Genomic DNA, 22,496 nt, shown 5'->3' with positions numbered 1-22,496 from the left:
GATCATACGGTTTTATCTTTTCTTTTATTATGTGTATTAAGTTGACTGATCTGCAAATGTTAAGCCTTACTTGCATTCTTGGGATTAATTCTATTTGGTCATTATGTATGATCTTTATGTTCAGTCATTGGATTCTGTTTGCTAGTATTTTGTTGAGGATCTTTGCATCTGTGTTCATCAGGGATATTGGCCTGTGATTCTCTCTTGTGGTTCTCTGCCTGCTTTTGGTATCTGTATGATACTTGACTCATAGAAACTGTTTGGGAATGTTTCAGTTTCTTCAATTTCTTGGAAAAGCTTGAAAAGGACTAGTAGTAAGTCTTCTTTAAAGGTTTGGAAGAATTCACTAGTGGATTCATATTGTCCTGGGCTTTTGTTTGGGAAGATTTGATTAGTGTTTCAATTTCATGGATAATGATAGTCTGTTTAGGTATTCCAAATCTTCTTTGGTTCAGCCTTGGAGGTTATAGGAATCCATTGGTGTATCCATTTCTTTGGGTTCTCTTGTTTCCTGTAATATAGACTCAAAGTAATCTCTGATGATCTTTTGAGTTTCTGTGGTATCTGTTGTGATGTTCTCCTTTTAATTTCTGTTGGTTTGCTGGGGTTCTCTTTCTTTGAGTTTCGCTAGTGGCTTATGTAGCTTATATTTTCAAAGAACCAGCTCTTGGTTTTGTAGATTTTTTGGTGGGGGGGGGGGAGATTGCTTTTTGAGATTATAGCTCATTTATTTTTTCTCTAATTTTTATTATTTCCTTTCTCTTGCCTGGTTTAGGCTCCTTTTGTTGGTCATTTTTAAAAAGATCGTAAGCTGTGAAGTCATTTATGTGGGCCCTTTCTTGCTTCCTGATCAGTGCTTGCAGAGCTATAAACTTTCCACGTAACACTGTTTTTGCTGTGTCCTCCAAGTTCTGATAGCTCATGTCCTCATTCTCATGTGTTTCCAGGAATCTTTTGATTTCTTTGATTTCCTCTTGAATCCACTAGTTCTACAGGAGTGAGCTGTTCAATTTCCAGGCGTTTGATTTGATTCACCCTTTCTGTTTGTGATTAACTTCTATTTTCAGTGCATCATGATTTGAAAAGATAGTTGATACAATTTGTATCTTATTGATTTTATTGAGGTATGTTTTGTGGCTCAGCATGTGATTTATCTTGGAGCATGTTTCATGTGCACTGGAGAAGAAAGTATATTTGGCTCTTTGGGGATGAAAAGCCTTTGTATATATCTACTAGCCCTCAGTCTTCCATTTCTTCCTTCAAAGCCAGTATTTCCTTGCTGAGTTTGTCTCATTGATCTCTCACGAGTTGACAAGGCTGTATTGAAGTTTCCAACTACAATTGTGTTGCTACCAGTGTCCTACTTGAAGTCTGTTACAAGTTGTTTTAAGTATTTTGCACCCTTCATTTGGGTACATATATGTTTAGGAATGTAATTTTTTTTTTTATTTTTGGGTCACACCTGGCGATGCATAGGGGTCACATTTGGCTCAGCACTCAGGAATTACCCCTGGCAGTGCTCAAGGGACCATATGGGATGCTGGGAATCAAACCCGGGTCAGCCACGTGCAAAGCAAATGCCCTGCCCGCTGTGCTATCACTCCAGCCCCTAGGAATGTAATTTCTAACTGATGTATATATCCCTTGATCATTAAGAAACAGCCATCACAGTCCCTTCTGAGCTTTTTCAGCCTGAATTTTATGTTGTCGGATAATAGTGTGGCCATCCTGGCTGTTTTGAAGTTCTTCGCCTGAAGAATTACTTTCCACCTTTGACTTTGAGTCTGTTTGTTCAGACTGTCCAGTTTGTTTCTTGTAGGTAGCAAAATGTTGGATTCAGTTTTTAAATCCATTTTGCCATTCTATGTCTCTCTTAATTGGTGTGTTTAGACTATTGGCATTGAGAGATTATTGTCATGGGGTTTTGTGCAATCTTTCTGTACAAGTTTGTTGTGTTTGTGGAGCTTGTCTTGTCTTACAGTAGCCCCTCCATTCCTTCTTTTATTTTTTATTTTTTAAATATTTGCTTCTTGGGTCACACCTGGCAATGCACAGGGGTTATTCCTGGCTCTGCACTCAGGAATTACTCCTGGCAGTGCTCAGGGGACCATATGGGATGCTGGGAATCGAACCCAGGTCAGCTGCTTGCAAGGAAAATGCCCTACCTGCTGTGCTATCGCTCTAGCCCCCACATTCCTTCTTTTAAAGTTGGTTTTAAGTCTGAAGTTCCTGCAGTGTTATTTATCCATGAAGTTGTATATCATTCCTTCAAATCTTGAGAGACTAGCTGGGTAAAATCCTCTTGGTGAGGCTTTCGTTTTATTTAGTTTTTTTCACTATATCCCACCACTCACTGTCTTCAGGCCCTGAGGGTTTTGTCTGATAGCACTGTAGCACACAATCTCTAGTTGTTCATTGATTTGTTCGAGTGGGCACCAGTAACGTCTCCATTGTGAGACTTGTTACTGTTTTTGGCATATCGAATATGCCACGGGTAGCTTGTCAGGCTCTGCTGTGTGGGTGAGATACTCTCGGTAGGTAGCTTGCCGGGCTCTCCTAGAGGGATGGAGAAATTGCACCTGGGTCAGCCGCGTGCAAGGCAAATGCCCTACCTGCTGTGCTATGTGGATGCAAGTCTGATTAGTCTGCTGTAAATCTAAGGGATGTTCCTTTGTATTTAATTTCCTTCTTTGATCTTGCTGTGCAGTATTGTGTCTATGGTATTCATAGTTCTGATTAGGATATGTTGTGGAGTCTTTTTTTTTTTTTTTTTCTTTTTGGGTCACACCTGGCGATGCACAGGGGTTACTCCTGGCTCTGCACTCAGGAATTACTCCTGGCGGTGCTCAGGGGACCATATGGGATGCTGGGAATCGAACCCGGGTTGGCCGCGTGCAAGGCAAACACCCTACCCGCTGTGCTATTGATCCAGCCGTTGGAGTTTTTTAATTTGGGTCTCTTTTAGCTGGTACCTTTCGGGCTGTATGCCTGCTTTCTCCAGCTCTGGGAGTTTTTCAGCAGTGATGTCTTTAATTGTTACCACCTCATTGGGTTTACCTCCCATTCCCTCTGGGACTCCAGTAGTTCTTAAGTTGTTCCTCTTGAATTCCTCATATAATTTTCTTCCCAACTCTTGAGTTACTTTGAGGTCTTTTTTTCCATCATTTTTTGTTGCCAGGAGGTTTTCTGTAGCTCATCTTCAAGCTCACTCATTCTGTCTTCAGCTGTTGTTACTCTTCTTTTGAGGGCACCCATTAACTTTTCATCCACCAGAATTTTTATTAATGATATTTCTGTTTGTAGTTTTCTTATTTCTGCTCTCAATTCCTCCTGTATTTTATTGGCAGTTTATTCTACTGTTTCTATCCTTATATTTTATTGGATGTCTGTTCCAGCTGTCTCTTTGAGCTCAGTAAACATCCTCACCATTTCATCTTTGATTTCTTGATCAGAGATGATGGTTGTGGGTATTCCTTGATGAGGCTTCAGGGCCCTTACCTTAATCCACCTCACATGGTGGGGATCCCCATGATGCCGCTGGTAGTCTGGAGCTGAATTCTTTCAGTACGTTATCAGTTCCCCTCTCTCACTGCCAGGACTCTGGGGGAGCTCCATGGATGGTGATCTCTCCTTTCCTCTTCAAGGATATTACCTTTCTCTTTGCTCTTGTGTGACTTGCATCAAGACTTTAATGCTGATTCAAGGCATGTTCTTTGGCCACAATTTACTCTTACTTTTAGATTGGGATTGTATTGATTTTTGTGTTAAATGTTGTTTTTGTGAGTTTGGGTGTTATGTTGATTGGAGTAGGGGTAGGCCTAATGTGGTTGAGTACTAGGCTGCCCTCCTGAGAATTCTGTAGAGGAGCCAAGATGTGGATCCAGGGCACTCTGTAAAGGGAGATTAACTGGAGGCTGCTCCGGAACCACACCCGCCTCCACCACAGGCCTACCTGAGGTGGAGGACCCATTCATTGGTTGGTGCTAATCCTGAAGTCACAGTTCGCTTCTCATAGCAGGATCCTCACTTCTAAAATTGTAGTTTTCACCTCTCACCTAAACACTTATCTGGGCACCTGTGGCTCCAGAGAGGCCTCTGTGTGTTGGGGACCACCCCTCCATTTTTTGCTTTTCTAAAAAGTTGTTGGCTGGAGATAGTAGAGTGGGTAAAGCATTTGTCTTATATGTGGCCAACCCATGTTTGATCCCCACTATCCCATATGCTGAGCTCTCCCCCCACCCCCCCCAGCACCACCAGGAGCAATTCCTTACTAGTGCAGAATCAGCAGTTAATTCCATTGTCTTCTACCCCCACCCTCCCCAGCATCACTTGATTGGTGTGGCCCAAAAACAAATAAGAAAAGATGTTGTATGGCCCTATGCTGGGGCTTCGGGCTAACCCTGGAGACGCTAGGAGAAATGTGTTTCGAGGGAATCAAACTGCTACTTGTTTTGAGCTTTACACTAATGAGTTATAACACATAGTGCACAAAGAATGTATCTGTTTAAAACTATTTTGTGACATTTTGTTATATATAAATAACTGTTAACATTGTGCTTTATGAATGAATATATAATTTATTTTCCATACCAGTACTAGAGGCCTATATATGAATTGTATTTTCAGTTTGGGGTAAATTTTAGTATTAGTGTCATGCATATTATTCTTTTGCAATAGGGTTGCTGTGTTAAATACTATGCATATGTGAAGGTTCAGCTTTAGAAGCTGTAGTCAATGTTTTCCAGAGGCAGGAGTGCTAGTACAGTGGGTAGGCCATATCCTTTACACATTTGACCTTTGTTTGATCTCCATATAGTGCCCTAAGCACAGAGCTTGGTGTATGCCCTGAGCACCATGGGTGTGGGTCTTCCCTGCCCTTCCACCCCACCCCCCAGCTATAATCTACATACTTAGCAGCAGTGTGGGAAAGGGTAATTGCTGCATTACTTTTCCCACGAATTGGCATGATCTTTTTCAGCCTTGAGCTGATTTTGGTGGGTGTATAGGTATCATTGTAATTTTGATTTCTCTGCTATATAATAATGAGTTACCTTTTTATACTTTATGAGCCATTTTGATAAGTTTTGAATGCCTCTTTTGAACTTCATAAACAATAGGTTTCTAAGAATAGCTAAGTGCCTTGTAGGACACTGAAAAACTATTTTCCTATGATATACTCAATATTGAGGAAGTTACAAATTTGAATGCCTTCTTCAGTCCTTTTTTTAGAGTATTAACTTACAGTGCAGGTGACAGAGACATTTATTAGGTAGGTTACTTATTAGATTGTTTCTAAAATATCTCAGATGTATATTAGAAGGTAAAATGATTAAAAATTGGGTATAACACCCATTGGAAAATTCACTGTCTTTAGTGATATGGATAGAGTCTACCTGACTCTGATCCATAATGAACAGATTTTTAATCTCATTAAGATCTTTATATGGGGCTGGGGGGAAAAAAAAATCTTTATATGTTATTTTCGGAGAGTAGAAGTGTTTAACATTAGAGGCCCATGTCTTTCCTTGTAGGTTAAAAAAAATTTTTTTTTAAGTAACATTCAGGAGAAAATATGGTCTTTTCCAAAGAGGAGAGAGTCCTATGAAATAAAAGATGGTAACTATAATATCCCAAGTTGGGATGCCTTTCCACATAAATAGCTATATTGGAGATTCTTCTTTTGGGAAGTTTTGTTCACTTAGTCAGATTGTATTTTCTGAGTACTTTAATTTATTTTTTTTTTTATTTATTTTTTTTTTTTGCTTTTTGGGTCACACCCGGCGATGCACAGGGGTCACTCCTGGCTCATGCACTCAGGAATCACCCCTGGCGGTGCTCAGGGGACCATATGGGATGCTGGGATTCGAACCCGGGTCGGCCGCGTGCAAGGCAAACGCCCTACCCGCTGTGCTATCACTCCAGCCCCTTTCTGAGTACTTTTAACTAAAGTGTTCATTATCTAGAGAAGAGTTCCCCAAACATATTTGGCTTATTGTCTGTTGAGTGGGGCGAGGATATATTCAATGCTTCCTGTAAATCTACCTTCTCAAAGTGAAGGAGAAAATACCCTTCCTTCATGGTTGATCACTAACTCCTTGGAGAAAGGTGTCACTCTTTGGGAAAGAGTGGCTTAAAGGAATATATGAATTCATGAATATAATGAATTTTTCTGTAAGCAACTATAAAAGGTATGTGATATTTGAACCAACTTTGAGGGATAAGTAAAGGTTTGTTGGACAGCAAGAAAAAAGAAAGAAGCATATTCAAGGGTTTGACATTGAGAAAAAGGGAATATTCTAAAGATGAAATTTTTATTATTTTAAAGCTGAAGTTTAGGGCAGGAGTCTAGATTGAGAGTGTTTATAATATCAAGATAATGAATTTGGATATTGTTTTAGAAAAGAGAGTGCTTGTTGAGAAAAAGTGATGCTATTTGATGCTTACCTACAAAGGAAATTTTGCAAGCTATGTAGATGATGGATTAATGAAAATGTAAGCCTGGATTGATGATACTTAGTAGCTATTGATAACTTGCAGTTAGAAACTTGTGCTCTTATCATCTAGGAGATGCAAAAGGTTTGGTGGGTGAAAAAGATGTGTTCAGCTTGGGTGTGGTTAGTCATGTGCCCATTTTGTATGCAGGTTCAGTAAGAAAGGAAATAAAGTTGCAAATAACTATGTCCATGATACAGTCATTAAACATACAGGTTCTAGTAAGATAAAATTAGCAGTAAGGTGTGAAATGCCCTACAATCCTCCCCCTCACCCCCATGGAATACTGGTCACATTTCATTCCAGTCTCTCACCTGTTGCTTTTGTTGTCTGTGCTTTTAAGTATTCAGTCTCTAAAATTCTTCATTTTTAAAAAATAAAAATCTTATATTAGGCACCGTAGTTTATACTGCTGCTAATGGTAGAGTTGCATATATCATTCCAGCATCTTCCCTTTACTAGTGTCTACTTCTCTCCACCATTGTCCCAGTGTCAACCCTCCCTCCCGCCCCATCCTATTCCCCACCCTCACCATTATTTATTTTTGATACTAATGTTTTACCCTCCCTTTTTCATGCTCTCTTGCCAAAAAAATATTTGATTAGCAACTTTAAAAGTAAAACTTCTGACGATAGTGCTTATTATAGACTAAAATTTACCTAACTCTGGATGATTTCACATGCCTTTTCTTTTAACTTGTAAAAATTAGCACGGCATTCTATTTGTTAAGTACCAAAAAGGGTTTTTGTTACAATGATAGAGGTGATCATAAAGGGACATCTAGAATAATTTTATATATGTGTGTATACAATTTTATTTGATCTGATAGCTAGAAAATAGAAATCTGTTCTCCTTAATTTCCAACTATCAGATTTTCTCTGCATTTGGGTTATAGCAGAGTTTGTAACACACAGGAGGTAAGTGTTTATTTGATCAGTGCTTATGCTTTATTTTTTCTTTCTCATGTAATAGAGAGGAAATGGTGACTGTGCTCTGTTGGCTGATCCTGTAAGTGCTCTGTATGACTACCCTCTCCTGGTTTAAGGATGTCAGTCCTGTTTTCTTCTCTAATGGATTTTTCTCATAAGCATCTAAACATGATTAAGTCTTTCTTACTTTTAAAACTAAAATACTACTACCCCCTCACTCCCTCCCTCCCCAACTCTTCTTTGGTTCCCATTAGACTCACACTGCTGTATTTCTCTGAAGTTAGATTTCTTGAACAGATTATAGTTGTTACTTTAACAGTTACTTTCTAATTTCTTTCTCATGTTCTTTTTTTTTTAACCCCCTTATCTATAGTGTTTGATGTTGACCACTTTGTTGAAGCATCTTCTTTCTTTTAGTTTGACACATTTTTCTGGTTACCTCCTTTCTTTGCAGGTTTCTCCTTTTTCTATCTGTTCCTTAAATATTTATAGTCCTTACAAATTTTTCTCCTACTTTATCTTCTCATTCTGTTCATGGTTCTTGAGTAATCTAACCTACTTTGTTGTTGCTTAGGTCCAGCTGTCCTCAGGGTTTACTTCTGGCTCTGTGCTCAGTGTTTACTCCTGAAGGGTATGGGGGATTATATGGTGTGCTGGGAGTTGATCCCGGCTCAACCTCATGTAAGGCAAGCACTCTAACCTGCTGTACAATCTCTCTGGCACCTTAATCTACTTTTTTAGATAGCTATACAAATCTGCACATGTTAATATCTGATATGTCTCTAGCACAGTAGACCTTTTCCTGAGCTCTAGCTTATGACTATCATCTGTGTTTTACAGTTCAGAGATGGTCATCAACCTTTAATTCTTTAATTGTCCTTCATTACTTCCACCTGAACTCTTTGTCTCTTTAAAAAGCATCATTTACCTTGTGGTACAGGTCAAAGTCCTCTCTTTCCATGGGCTTTCCCCATCGTCCAATTATTGGTTTTAGTAAAATAATAAACTTACTTGGTTTTTGGGCCATAACTGGTGGTGCTCAGTAGCTACTTTTGACTGTGTGCTCAAAGGACCATATGTGATGCTGGGGATTACACTGAGGTCAGTCACATGCAAGGCAAACATCTTAACCCTTGTGAATGTCTCTTCAGCTCCTTCGATTATTATTATTTCTCTTCAACTACTTTGATTATTTTTGTTTTAGGGCTGGCTACACCTGGCCCTGCCCATGGCTTACACCCATCTCCACACTTAGGGATCACTCCTAGTGGTGTTCAGGAACCATATGGGGTGCCAGGGATTGAATCCAGATTAGTTGTGTGCAAGGCAAGTGCTCTCCCTGTTGCTACTGTTTGTAGTACTTTAAATTTTAATTTTAACTTCCAGTTTTCCCATTAGTACTACTAGTTCAGGAGGTAGTAAGCAGACAAGTTTGATTATTTTTCCACCTTCTCTTTATTCTTGTTGCTGTTGTGATAAACAGGATTCACATGCATGCATGATTATAGTGTTCTCCTGGGATCACACTCCTTTATATGTCATGCACATCCTGGTTGTAGTGACTTCTGGCGGGGCTCGGGGAACACATTTACTCCTGATCACAGTGGTTGGTAGCTTTTTCATATTTTGGGCCACAGACATGTCAGTGCTCAGGAAGTCACGTGTATTAGAAATTGAGCCTGGGTCTCCCATACGCAAAGCATGTGCTCCTGCCCTTTGAACCATCTCCCTGAACTACAGTGTTTTTGCTGTATGTATATGTCTGCACACTACATTGGGGATAGGACCCATGACCCCAGAAATACAAGGTTGGTTTCTCCTGTGTTTTTAGCTGTGGTGTTTACTGCATGATGCACAGTTGAGTTGTGATGCTGGCATAAAGCTAGCTGTGTTGCTCCAGATATTGCACTTTGTTGTGTTACTGGGTTGCAAAGAGCTGTTGGGATTGTGCTTGGTCCATGTAGATGGCACCAGGGTTTGAGTTTGTAACCTTCTTCTTATAAGACACTTTGGTTGTGGGGATTCTTATATATTGGTGCTTGGGTTTGCTTCAGGCAGTATGGGCTGGGTGGGGTGAAGGGAAGAAAGGGATATGGAGCTACCACGTATTGATCCCAAGATTCCCACGTACTAAGCTTGTGCTCCAACCCTTTGACCTTTCTCTTTGGCCCCAGGCAGGCCCTTTTGCCACTGTGCCATCCTTCAGGCCCTTCACATTTATATGAAGATAGTTCTTCAAGACTATGTTTACCACATGATATTGTGACTAATGAATCTAAGATAATGTTTTCTATTAAGGTGTCTGTTTATACAAAGTTTTTTCGAATGTGGAAATTTATAGCCAGCCACATTAAAAGCCAAAGGCTAAGGTTAGGTTCATTGTTCATTCTAAATCTTGAATTGTTTTTTTTAAACAAAATATGTTTTGGTTAAAGAACTATGAGAAATAAAACATTTTGAATCACATAGAAAAAATGTATCCCTATAGAAAGTAGGGATGTTTGACTCTATTTAGAAAATAATATAACTCCTGCTACAGTCACTCTTAAATCATGCTCATTTTGTTTTAAAAAGAGAAGCTTTTCTCATGCTTCCTTACCTCCTTCTGCAGTGATGCTGTGTCTGTTACAGATACTTTATTAATTGTTGGCTTTAATGCCTAACATTCTGAAGTGAACACCTTCTTTTGTATTCAGATAATGTCTACAGGTAGGCATAATTAATGCAGGTTGTAAAAGAGGTTTAAGACATTAAAATTTGTTCCAGTCTGAACTATTGGATTTCTTGACTAAATGAACTATAATAGAAGTTAGAGATTGTTTTTGTCTTACAGCTTTACTTGCTTAAAGAAATATTACCTGCTTCTTTTAAATAAGTCTGAATGATAAGCAAAATCTCAAGCTGTCTTTATTTCCGTTTTTCCTTTATCTCTGATATTTAGAATAAAATATAAGGAGCATGCTCCACACACGATTTTTGACTTTTACGTATTATTCACTTTACCTTAGAGAGATTCAGGTCTTCTGCTATGTCTTTGGGCCAATGGATTGATTCTTATCTATTTGTTTTTTCCTTAGATATTAGGATCAAGGAAGAAGAACCTGATCCTGAAGAGTGGCAGCTCAGTGGTGATTCTACATTGAATACCAGTGATCTAACACACTTAAGAGTACAAGTGGTAGATGAAGGGGACCAACAACATCAAGAAGGAAAAAGACTTCGGAGGGTAGCTTGCACCTGTCCCAACTGTAAAGAAGGTGGTGGGAGGTATGCATACATAACATTCCCCTCTCCTGTGGACCCCCTTCCCCCAAGAGTTCTAATGTTGTCATCCTAATCTAAAAAAAATATTATGCCATGTCACTTTTGGGAAATTATTCATGACATGACCATTTTGTGTGTATATCTGTATATAAATGTGGTAGAAAAAGTGAATGAATTACATGGAATCATCTTTTTAGAGCTAAATAATTTACTTTAAAATAGCTTAGTTTGCAAAAAATAAATAGGTAAGTGTAGCATGCCCTTTAACAAGTCTTTATCAGAAATCAGCATGTTTGCAAAGCAGCAGTGGGATGTTACTTAATATAGACAAAAAGTTGATTCTTGACTTGAGAATAGCAGTTAACAAAAATAAGTTCAGCAGTATTTGATAAAGCATACGCATTTTTATTTTTGCAGAAGTGAACAATGAGCCTTAATGATGAAAATTTTTACAAAGTGAAGCTGTAATGTTTCAATTCTCTATTTAAAAAAATAAATATTAAGATTATGACAAATAGGAATAAATGCAGAACATCAGTAATTATGTTAAATATGAACGAATTGTGCTTAATTAAGATTGGGACTCAACAGATTTACAAAATAAAATGTGTTAGGTTGATAAGGAGCACCTCAAATTGACATAGGAATGTTGAAGATAAATGATAAGAAATTTTTTAAAATGTGGCACGAGATAAGGCAAATGTTAAAAAGAAAATTTGGATAGTAATGTGTTAACATCAGACAAAGTAGAATGAAGGTGAAAACCACGAAATGGGTAAGAATATATTTCTTAAAAATGAGACGTCTTTAAGGGACTGGAGAGTTTTTATAGTGGGTAAGGTGCCTTGTATGCTGTCTGTATGGCTTGATCCCCCATCCCCGTATGGTCCTTCAAGCCCTACCAACAGTGATGTCCCAGCAGAGAGTCAGTAGTAAGTCCTGAGCATTGCCCGCTGTGGCCCAAAAGCAGCATGAGAGAAGTCTTCAATAAGGGGATTTATTTAATAGCCACGACTTCTTTTCTCTGTAATTTTGAAATATTTAGAGCAAAAACTGAAAGAACTCTGAAGACATGCTAACCAAATTACCAAAGTTAACATTTTAGCATACTTCTTTCAGAAACGCACTGCATATACTTAAATACTGTGGACAAAACATTTCATTAATACATAATAGGAATGTATTGATATAATAGACCCTGTTTTGAGTTGGTTCTGTTGTTGACTTACACATTGGCCAACCCATTTGCAGTAATAATAATGACTACTAACTACTAATGTTGGGAGCTTACTGTGTTTCACAATAGTGGTTTTCACTTGCTCCCCATGGATTAAACCATTAAAAAAATGACTGCTAGGCAATTTTATATGTCAGGCATAGAAAAGTTTAAATAACTGGTCTTTGGACGCAGTTTATAAATCAGAGCCTTAATTTGTATACTGCCACCCAAGTTAATTTTGCTTCTGCATCTATTCTCAGATATTTATTGGTAACTTGAAATTTTATTCTTGGAAATGTTTTGGTCAGTTTGTGTGTAGTGTGGAATTCTGGTTAGGCAATGGCTTTTTGGAAATTGACTTTCATTTTAGAGAAACTTATGAACAATTTATGAAAGTTTAAGGGTTCTGGTTTATATTTTACTATTAGGAAAAAATTAAATTTATGTTAGACTAACGTATAAAGTAAGGAATATTTAAAAGAATACTAATATCTTACTTGTACTTCAAGATAATCACTGTTTCTTTACACCTGTCATCAGCAATGTAGGCATTTCAAAATCGAAGCATCTACTCCCAATGTTTACATGTCTACTCTTTCTGTGAAAATTTTTGTGACCATATTTCTTAGTCTATGGAGTCTGCATCAGTTTTTTTAATAGATCATGCTTTTCTGTTGTAAGGATAAGAATTTTGTTGTGTAAGAATTTGATATTTTTATTAGTAGTTCGCTTGCACTGTAATCCTTACACATCTTTGCATGCTTATTTCATCAGTATATGGTGGCAGAAATGGAATTGATTATATCAAAGGGAGCTTTCTTTTGGAAGTTATCAATTTATTTTTCCATTATAGTGTATGAGGATATTTGCTTTTCTACAATCTTGCCTATATAAAGTTTCATCACTGAAAAACTCTTTAAAGCCTATCAAACAGAAAAGAATACCTTAACATTGCTTTATATAGCTTATTTTTGGTTATGAGATTGGATTTTGGGGGGTATATTTTGCCATTTTAGTATTTTTAATGTGAATTGTTTGTCTTGTGAATCTGTTAGTTTGTGTGTTTAACTGTCACAGATGCAGGTATTCTCAACTTTCACATTGAACTTTGTCAGTGGTTTGCAAAATACATTGTTAGGTAAATAGCATTTTGAGTTTGCAAGTCATAGTTTCAGTTAATTAGTTGTTGCTTTACGAATTACTTGTTATGCTGTTAAAAGTCTTGCCTAGCCCAAGGATTATAAAAATATTCACATATTTTTCTAGACCACTGTGAATTCGTTTTTAAATTGCTTGTTTTAAGCAGTAAAAATTAAAAACTGTAAGAAAATGAGTTTTTTAAAGGTTATTCCCCCAAATTCAACTTGTATGTGCATGATAGGGCACTACTGTATGTTTGACATTTACTGTATCTAATTAATAAAAGGATAGCAAAGTAAATAAAAATATCCTAGAGGTAAAGTAGGTGATAATTAAAGATTTTTCAAACTTTGGCTGTTCTTTCCTTAGCTGTTTTCTTTTAAAAAGTAGGGTGAGTGGAGATAGAAGGGGCAGTTTCAATCAAAACTTTGTTTTGTTTGATTATCCTTTTGAGCAAAGTATGCAATATAATTAATAAAATGTTGTTATTCAGATATTTAGCCAGTATTGGGCAGTACCAGCTTTCAGAAGCTTTTTAATTGTGTAAGAGACCAATAACTTGAATAAAGTAAAAGAAATTTTGAAGGCATGAATCTTGTTTGGATTAATCATCAGTCCATATATATATATATATATTTTTTGCTTTTTGGGTCACACCCAGCAATGCTCAGGGGTTACTCCTGGCTCTGCACTCAGGAATTACTCCTGGCAGGAATTACTCCTGGCGGTGCTCACGGGACCATATGGGATGCTGGGAATCGAGCCCGGTTTGGCCACGTGCAAGGCAAATGCCCTACCCACTGTGCTATCACTCCAGCCCCTCATCAGTCCATATTTTTATAATTACTTTTTTTGTCAAATGTTTTTTCTCCTGGGGGCCGGAGCGGTAGTACAATGGTTACAGCACTTGCCTTGCTTGTGGCCAACCTGGATTTGAACCCCTGTATCCAGTATGGTCTCCTAAATACCGCCAGGAGTAATTGAGTGCAGAGCCAGGAGTAACCTTTAAGCATTGCTAGGTGTGGCCTGAGTACAAAAATAATCTATTTTCTTCTGTTAACATTTACATTTGTGTCCTGTTTTTCATTCTAAACAAAAGAAAGATTGATTTAGCTTTTTATAGTTCCGCTGCCTAGAATTTAGCTTTATTCTGTAGCACTTTATCTTAACATTATTACACTATTGGAGCAAATTTAGCCATTGAAGAATGGAAATTGAAAGTAGTCTTTCCAGGTATATAAGGGAGTATTGGTGGTATGGTTATGTAAATCAGGAGAAAAATGTATGGCTAAATCTTTTATTATCTATTTTGTTGAGAAATTCACTTGAGTTCTTTTCTTTTCTTTACATCACATACCATAAATTCATTTCTAGTGCATATAGAACTTACCTTGTATAGCATTTCATTTTTAGGCAGTACCTTAAACCTGGGTTTGGGTTTTCCCTTTAAATTCACCTGGTGCCCACTTTTTCTTTCTTTAGATACCAATCCCATTTTCAAACAGTGACAGTTTCTCCTTTTCTTACACTTGAATTAAAAAGATCTTTCCCTGGCTTCTTGGTTCTTTAAGAACCCAGATTTGTTGCTATAATTAGTTATAATTCGTGTTTTGTTAGTACTCTTAAGCTAATTCTTGCTAAGTTATTAAAATGGTGCTTTTGGGTTTATAAAAGCTGAGTAGTTTGTCAGAGTATAGGCTTGGAAGAGAGGCAACAAGTCTTAATTAAGAGTACTGAATGAATTGAATTAGATTCTCTGTGAAATTGCTGTGGTGAACATAATATGAAAAAAATTGGTTTGTACACCAGTATTCACACACAATTGCTTTATTTCTTTGGAATATTAGAGAATAAAAGTTAAATAACTAAATTGAATGGGGAAAAATTGTCTTTGCTTAAGACTTTGGCATTGCAGGTGAGCCAGAAAAACCTGTTTCACACAACTCTTGTAGAAATTGGGGGTGGACTGGAGCAGAAATTAGAATTGTGTTAGATTATGACATCCTTGCCCTTGAGACAACAGCATGACTCCTCCTTGTCTTTACTTATGCTATTCCTCTGCCTGGAATGCCTTCCCTCCTTTCTATCTAAATCCTACCCACCTCCTCCACGAAGCCTTCTCTAACTACTGGAGCCCACATTGATGTCTCCCTGTTCAGAACACCTATGGCACCTAACAGCCAGCACTGCACCGTTTAGCACTGTTTGTCCTATGGCAATTTCACATGCTACTGAGTGTGAGTACATTAAAATATAAATGTGGGGAAATATGCATTTTCCAGTAAAATTTGAAAAACAGGTTTATTGTGTACAAGAGGATTTGCAGGCTTAGGAAAGGTTTATATACGTATACTTTGAGATTGGGGGAGGATTGGAAATTGGAGGGTTTTAAATTATATTTTTCCCTTTAATCTCAGACATGGCAAAATTTATATAATGTCATGTCAAAACTGTCATGTCTTTTATAAACTTGTAAGTTATTTTATTCATTAACTAGCCAAAATTTTTAAACGCTTGAGATACAACATTTTAAGTAGTGTTTAATACTGTTTGGATATCTCTGGTGGAATAAAAGAAATTAATGTTTTTTCTTAGGCTAAGATAACTTTGTTCACCCTTCTAAGTGCATATCTCCCAAACCCGTTCTTGGTATTGAATGCTGATATGTAACAAATGTCAGACTTTGTGATGTGGAGAAACTGTATTTTATTATCACTAATGTATAATTTTAAGGTCATTGCATGAATAATAGGAGAAATTTTAACTGTAAATATGATTTTGAGTTATGTTTATTTCATATATTGTCAAAGGAACTAAGACAATAACTTTGTCTAGAATTTTTTTCTTTGACTTTTCTCCAAATCAGTGTATATTCAGGATGTGGCCATACATTGTATGAATGGTTATGCTTAAATTATGATACTTTGAAATACGCTTAAGATATTATCTATCTTTAATGTACTTGCAATTATTCATGCTTTCTTGGTTTATTTACTTTTTAAGTTAACTGACATTGTGACTTTGAATTAAAAAAAAAAAAGACATTTAGTGTCCCATACGGATAATTGGAGTGGGCATATGTATAGGATTTTAATGGTTCTGACAGATGTATAAAGTTCTTTTAAATTTTTTAGTGTATGAAGTAGCCTTTTAAATTATATGATTCTTGAAATATATTTACATTTGGACAGCAATCAACATTTATTCCGGAATATATATATGAAACTTGTTTGAGAAGAATTAAATTTTAATGGTCTTGGTTCTGATTGATCTCCAGCTGAAGAAGGTTTATATTTGAAATTCAGTATGTGTATATAAGTGATAAGACATTCATTTGAATATTTTAATCTAAATTTATTATTTTGTGTGCTTTTTTAGAGGTACCAATCTTGGGAAAAAGAAGCAACACATTTGTCATATACCAGGATGTGGCAAAGTCTATGGGAAGACCTCACATCTGAGAGCTCATCTTCGTTGGCATTCTGGGGAGCGCCCTTTTGTTTGTAATTGGATGTTCTGTGGTAAAAGATTTACTCGAAGTGATGAATTACAGAGGCACAGAAGAACACATACAGGTTACTAATATTTACTTTTAATAAAAACGAGTTGTAGAGCTACATGCTAACTTGAAATTTTTTTAGCGTACCTCGCCGAGGTGAATTTTTTAAAAATGTGGGTCAATTACATTTTTATGTTTGGTAACGCAAGTTTTAAAATAAAAAGCACCTCTCATTTTCATATCTGTGAGTTAAGTGGAAGACATTTAAGCATAATAACTTTGAAATTATTTTCATGTAATGTGGTTCTCTGAAATGAACTAGGAATGATTCAAACTGAAGTCTAATGAAACTTAGGAGATAATGTCCTCCTTGTACTATTAAATGATCCAGGTGTTTATCTGTGCTTAATACTGGAGAATTGAATATTATGTAGAGTATGTATTTGCAACCCCAAGACAGCTTGGTAGGAAATAGAGCAAAGGATTTTGAAGTTTCTTAGAGCTTGATTCAAATCCAAGTACTCTGTTAGATTAAGTAAAACTCTTTCTGATTATGCTTTACGTCTCCTACATTGACTTTAAATATTAAATTATTCCATGAAGCATGTGATAAAAACACAAATTAGATGTTTCACTTTTTTCCCCTCACCAAGCAGATGAGCTTAATGAGTGAGCTTAACTGTTTAAAACAGATTCAAAACAGTATAGGCAAATGCATGTGTTAGGTAAAGAAAAGGGGAAAATAGGGTTCATTCTACTCTTGAATACACCCAGAAAGGCAAAGATCATTGTTGCTTGTCATAGAAAGGGACTTGAGCAGTAGGTGAAACATAAACAGATGAAACATAAATTCTGTCCTATAATAGAATTTCAGTTAATTTGAATATAAGGATAACAAAAAGGAATACTTTTAAAAAGTTTTAAAATTGATTCATAATCAAGCAAGTGTGGGAAACTTAGAATAGTAGGGTACTACAAGCACCTTCAGGACAGCACCTGGTGGTACTTTTAGACGAATGTTAATGAACACTATTGTTCACCTCTCTTAAAGTGGGAGGTATAGTGTATGTAGCACATCCTAACCTCCTTTGATCACTGTGTCATTAACCATGGAGCACCTCTCAGGATTAATGTTCCAAAAGAAACTTTCGGAAATACCTTCTCAGAAGAATAGAATAGTATGTGAGAAGAATAGGTGAGAGCCATTAGACATAAGTAGAGATGAGGTTTTAATGACACATTTCTGTTAACTAGGATTGAACCACATCATAGATGTTCTTGTAAGGTGGTTAACGGTGAGACTCAACCAGCTAGTTACCTAAAAGTAACTCTTGCTTTCTCACCCATTTTGTACCGTAATAAAGTTTTTCATGTAAGGAATATTTGCTTGCCTTTGTTTTATTGGATTGGAGAGGCAAAGAGAAGGAAATCATTAAGTTCAGCTTAAGCATGAGATCTGATGAGGACTTGAGCAGTAGAGGTGGGATAAGAGACATTTTGAAGAAAATATTGGACTTGCGTATTTGTCTCATCATCTCTTGCTTTACCTTCCAATAGCGGGCTTTCAACATAATAGAATTGAGTTGTTAAACACTGGAAATTGGAGCTGGAGCAATAGCACAGTGGGTAGGGCTTTTGCCTTGCACGCGGCTGATGTGGGTTCGATTCCCAGCATCCCATATGGTTCCCTGAGCACTGCCAGGAGTAATTCCTGAGTGAAGAGCCAGGAGTAACTGTGCATCGCTGGGTGTAACCCAGCCAAAGCAAAACAAAAAATCTGGAAATTAAGTTTAGGCAACAGCTCTTAAACTTTTCATATATCAGACTTTTTCTTGGTAATTTAAACTGAAATTCAACAACTAGCCAAATCCATTATTCTCAGTTTTATTTGGACATGTTATGTTGTTTCTTGAATTCATAGTTGAGGGTTGAAGGTTTAGTATTTTTTAAATTTAATTTTATTTTATTTTTGCTTTTTGGGTCACACCTGGCAGTGCACAGGAGTAACTCCTGGTGGTGCTCGGGGAACCATGTGGGATGCTGGGAATCAAACCTGGGTCGGTTGCGTGCAAGGCAAATGCCCTACCCGCTGTGCTACTGCTTCTGCCCCTGAAGGTTTAGTATTTAGATATGACATGTTCATATCTTAAATATATTACTTCTTTGAACTTTTTTTTCAATTTATTTTGGCTTTCTTTAGAGGGTGTCACACATGGCAAATGCTCAGGATTATTCCTGGCTATGCACTCAGAAATTACTCCTGGTGGTGCTCAAGGGACCATATGATATGCTGGGGATTGAACCCGGGTCGGCTGTGTGCAAGGCAAATTCCCTATCACTTTGGCCCTAAGACTTCTTTACTGATCCTTTTTTTTTTTAAAGCTGGTATCTTGTAACATCTTTCAAAAAGCTTCAAACTATTAGCAGATTTTGAAGTTACGATTTTATGTACTGTTAGCATAATTTAAATCTTAGCTAATTATTAACTTAAAAGTTTGAAGATTGCTTCAAGATTTCTTCAGTAAGCAAGGTAATGGGTTTATTTTGAGGAGAAGTATTACAGGAGAGAAATCTTGGTATAAATTGGACAGCTCATGAAATAGATGCAGTTTTAACTCTGCTCTCTACCCCTGTCACTTATTGGCTTGCTTTCTCAGGGACCATTCTGTTTAGTGCTGAGCTTGAAGAACTTAAGTAATCTTTTTTTCCTTTTCTTAACAGGTGAGAAGAAATTTGTTTGTCCAGAATGTTCAAAACGCTTTATGAGAAGTGACCACCTTGCCAAACATATTAAAACACATCAGAATAAAAAAGGTATTCACTCTAGCAGTACAGTGCTGGCATCTGTGGAAACTGCACGAGATGATACTTTGATTACTGCAGGAGGAACAACACTTATCCTTGCAAATATTCAACAAGGTTCTGTTTCAGGGATAGGAACTGTTAATACTTCCACCACCAGCAATCAAGATATCCTTACCAACACTGAAATACCTTTACAGCTTGTCACAGTTTCTGGAAATGAGACAATGGAGTAAATATTACACAAATACTTATTCATTGTGGTTATTTTTATACAGTAGTGAGAAGAATATTGTTCCTAAGTTCTTAGATATCTTTTTATTGATGTGCAAAAATTTTTGGATTGACAGTAACTTGGTTATACATGACACTGAAATGCCTTACTTTGTATGATATTCCATAGTATATTAAAAATGGTAAAATTGCATGGGTTTTGTAGGTACTTTTGGAATCTAGAAGAAATGAAATTTTACCAAGTTATATAAAGAGAAAATTGAATTTAACAATGCGAATGGTAGTCTAACCAAATGCATCAATCCTGTGTGGTTTAGTGTAAAAATGAGAACATGTTGGTATTTATCTATTGTAAGATAAAAAAAGTTGGTGGGTGAAAGAAATCATGTTATGATAAAAAAAATTTTGTAATTTTCTTGATGACTGGAATTTTTATTATGCATAACTGACAAATCAAGTTTCCAAGCAAATGTTACATAGTGTAGGCTTTACTTAGCTTATCAATTTGTCATTTTGAAGCTAATTATTTTAATTAGGTTAACTATGTACAATATTTTAAGCATTACTGTTGTAAGATTTTGAAAACTACATTTTAACATGGAACTCTAGGGATAGTCACCTTTTAAATCCTGTTGAAAAGCCATGTTTAAGATTTAATTTGCCAAAATAATGTCTTGTTAATATTATTTGAGCAATGAAGTTGGGCAATATAACCAATGTTTTAAAAAGGTTAAAAAAATGTATAGGTTGAGGCATTTGGATGGTGAGAAAATATTATAGTGAATTATCCCTTTCCTTGAATATTGGAGGACCAAAAAAAAAAAAATTAAGGTGTATTGCGTCTTAGCAGTGATTTTTTTTTTTTTTCTTTTCTTTGAATCTTGTTTCCAAAACCATATGTCTGCCAGGGCCTTAAAAGCCATCATGTAAATTACCAATAAAGTATAACATATGCAAACATAACAAAATCACTTCCATAGTGACGATACTCCAACCATATGGATATTAGTCATAGAAAACTAGAGGTTTTATGATATTTTTTAAGTCCTTTTTTTTTTGTCTAGGTAGTCAGTCTGCACTTAAATATCAACCATTTTCCTTCTTTGCTTCTTCCCTTAAAATTTATATGTATCCAGTACATTTAATTGAGAAAAGTATGTTTTTTATTATGCTGTATTTTCTTTTTATTTTTTAATTATTGTTTATATTTTCAATTATTAATAAAATGTACAAAATAAAGTTTCATTGCTGGTCTTGTAAGAGCTATACAATTTTCTTAAATGTATACCTATAACTGCAGCAGTTCACCTATTCAGAAATTTGGGATTCTGTTCATTTGTTATTCTTAAGACCACCTCAAATTAAAAGGCTACCTTATTGTACGTTTAAAGTGTATTATAACAGTGTGGTAGTTAATAAAACACTATTTTTTTTTCTTTTGAGTTTGTTGTATTCCTATGCGTTTAAAAATTGCAGTGGTGTGGGATAAGAAAATCGGTGCTTTACTGTTCTTCAGCTTAGCCTTTTATATGTAGATTCTTGATTTCAAACTAAAATTTCTAATAGTTAAATTACATTTACTTATAAATAAGGGATATGAGGGCCAGAGAGAGAGCTCAGTGGGCTTTTCTGCAAGCAGGAGGCCTGGATTTGACTCTCAGCTCCATGTAATTACCTAAGCAATGCCAAAACAACCCTCGTGCACAGAGCTGAGGAGCCCCCCTCACCACCCCTACAGAAGAATAGGTGTAATAACATCACTATTTTTCGTTTAAGAATAAGTTTGATAAATAAAACTTCACATATCTTTTTAATTCAGTCCCTTCTGTTTCTAGCAGTTTTTGTTTGGTTTTGGGCCACAGTAGACTGTGCTTAAGGCTCACTACCTGGCTTTGTGCTCAGGGATCAATCCTAGCAGGGCTTAGGGGACCATATATGACTCGGGGGACCAAGCCCAGGTCTGCCATGCACAAGGCAAGCATCCTGCTTGTGGTATTATCACTCCAACTTTTTAAACATTAAGGTACTCTGATTTACAAACGTCCCCATTGTTGAGTTTCAGGCATCTAATGCTGCAGCACCAACCCTACCACCAGTGTTCCCAGGTTCCCTGCCTCCTTGACAGGCACATTATATTTTTAAGTTTTGTTGTAGTTTGGATTTCCTGGTTTCAGTGGTGGTGACTTTTGTGATTCAGGTATATAGATAAAACACATCTCTTCACTGATAGACCCGAGGTCACTGGCCCCTGCTCCTGTTAACTTTCTGCCTTTTTGTCTTTAGTGTCTTTCCTTCCTTGTCTTTCTTCCTTACACTAGAGTCAAAGGTGATCTAGGTATCCCTCTTTTAATACTTTATGTTCCTTTGTCCTGTTACTCAGTATGCCACAGCTGAGTGAGATCTGTGTTGGTCCTTCCAACTTCACTTAACATGATAAACTCCAATTCCATCTAAATTACTGTTAATTGTGCGATTCCTTCTATTTTTACATTTGGGGCCCACTCCAGACTTAGGAATCATTCCTGGGGAGAATCATAGGGGAAGGTGGGGATCATACCTGGGTCATCCACGTTCAAGGAAAGCACCTTCTATCTCCAGCCCCAATTTCATCATTCCTTGCAGCTTCATAGTATTCCACTGTGTATATATTCCACATTGCCACTTATCTGTCATGGTGTACCTAGACTGATTCCATAACCTACCTATTCTGAGCACTGTAGTGAACAGTGCTCTGCAGATACCCTTCTCTATGAGTATTTTTGTGTCCTGTGGGGTAGATGGATACATAGATTTGGAATTGCTGGGTCATTTGGAAGCTCTAGTCTTAGAAATCTCTATTGTTTTCTATAGGGGTTGAATCAGACAACATTCTCAAAGCAGTGGATGAGTTCCTTTTTCACCATATTCCTGACAACAC

The 22,496-nt window shown here is 36.7% G+C and overlaps 1 protein-coding gene across 2 annotated transcripts in view; it reads left to right on the top strand.

The window, feature by feature from the left end:
• Positions 1-21,021, top strand: part of SP3 (Sp3 transcription factor) — a 59,052-nt gene extending 38,031 nt beyond the window's left edge. For both annotated transcript variants that reach the window (XM_055121152.1, XM_055121153.1), the window contains 3 exons: positions 10,499-10,688; positions 16,423-16,619; positions 19,265-21,021. In XM_055121152.1, the coding sequence (XP_054977127.1) occupies positions 10,499-10,688; positions 16,423-16,619; positions 19,265-19,581 (704 nt within the window). In that variant the 3' untranslated portion in view covers positions 19,582-21,021. The remainder of the gene's footprint in view (positions 1-10,498; positions 10,689-16,422; positions 16,620-19,264) is intronic.
• The last annotated feature ends 1,475 nt before the right edge of the window (positions 21,022-22,496 follow it).

This window comes from Sorex araneus, chromosome X (genome assembly GCF_027595985.1).
Source record: "Sorex araneus isolate mSorAra2 chromosome X, mSorAra2.pri, whole genome shotgun sequence".
NCBI lineage: Eukaryota > Metazoa > Chordata > Mammalia > Eulipotyphla > Soricidae > Sorex > Sorex araneus.
Note: the sequence above shows the minus strand (reverse complement) of the source record. Positions and strands in the feature narration are given on the sequence as shown.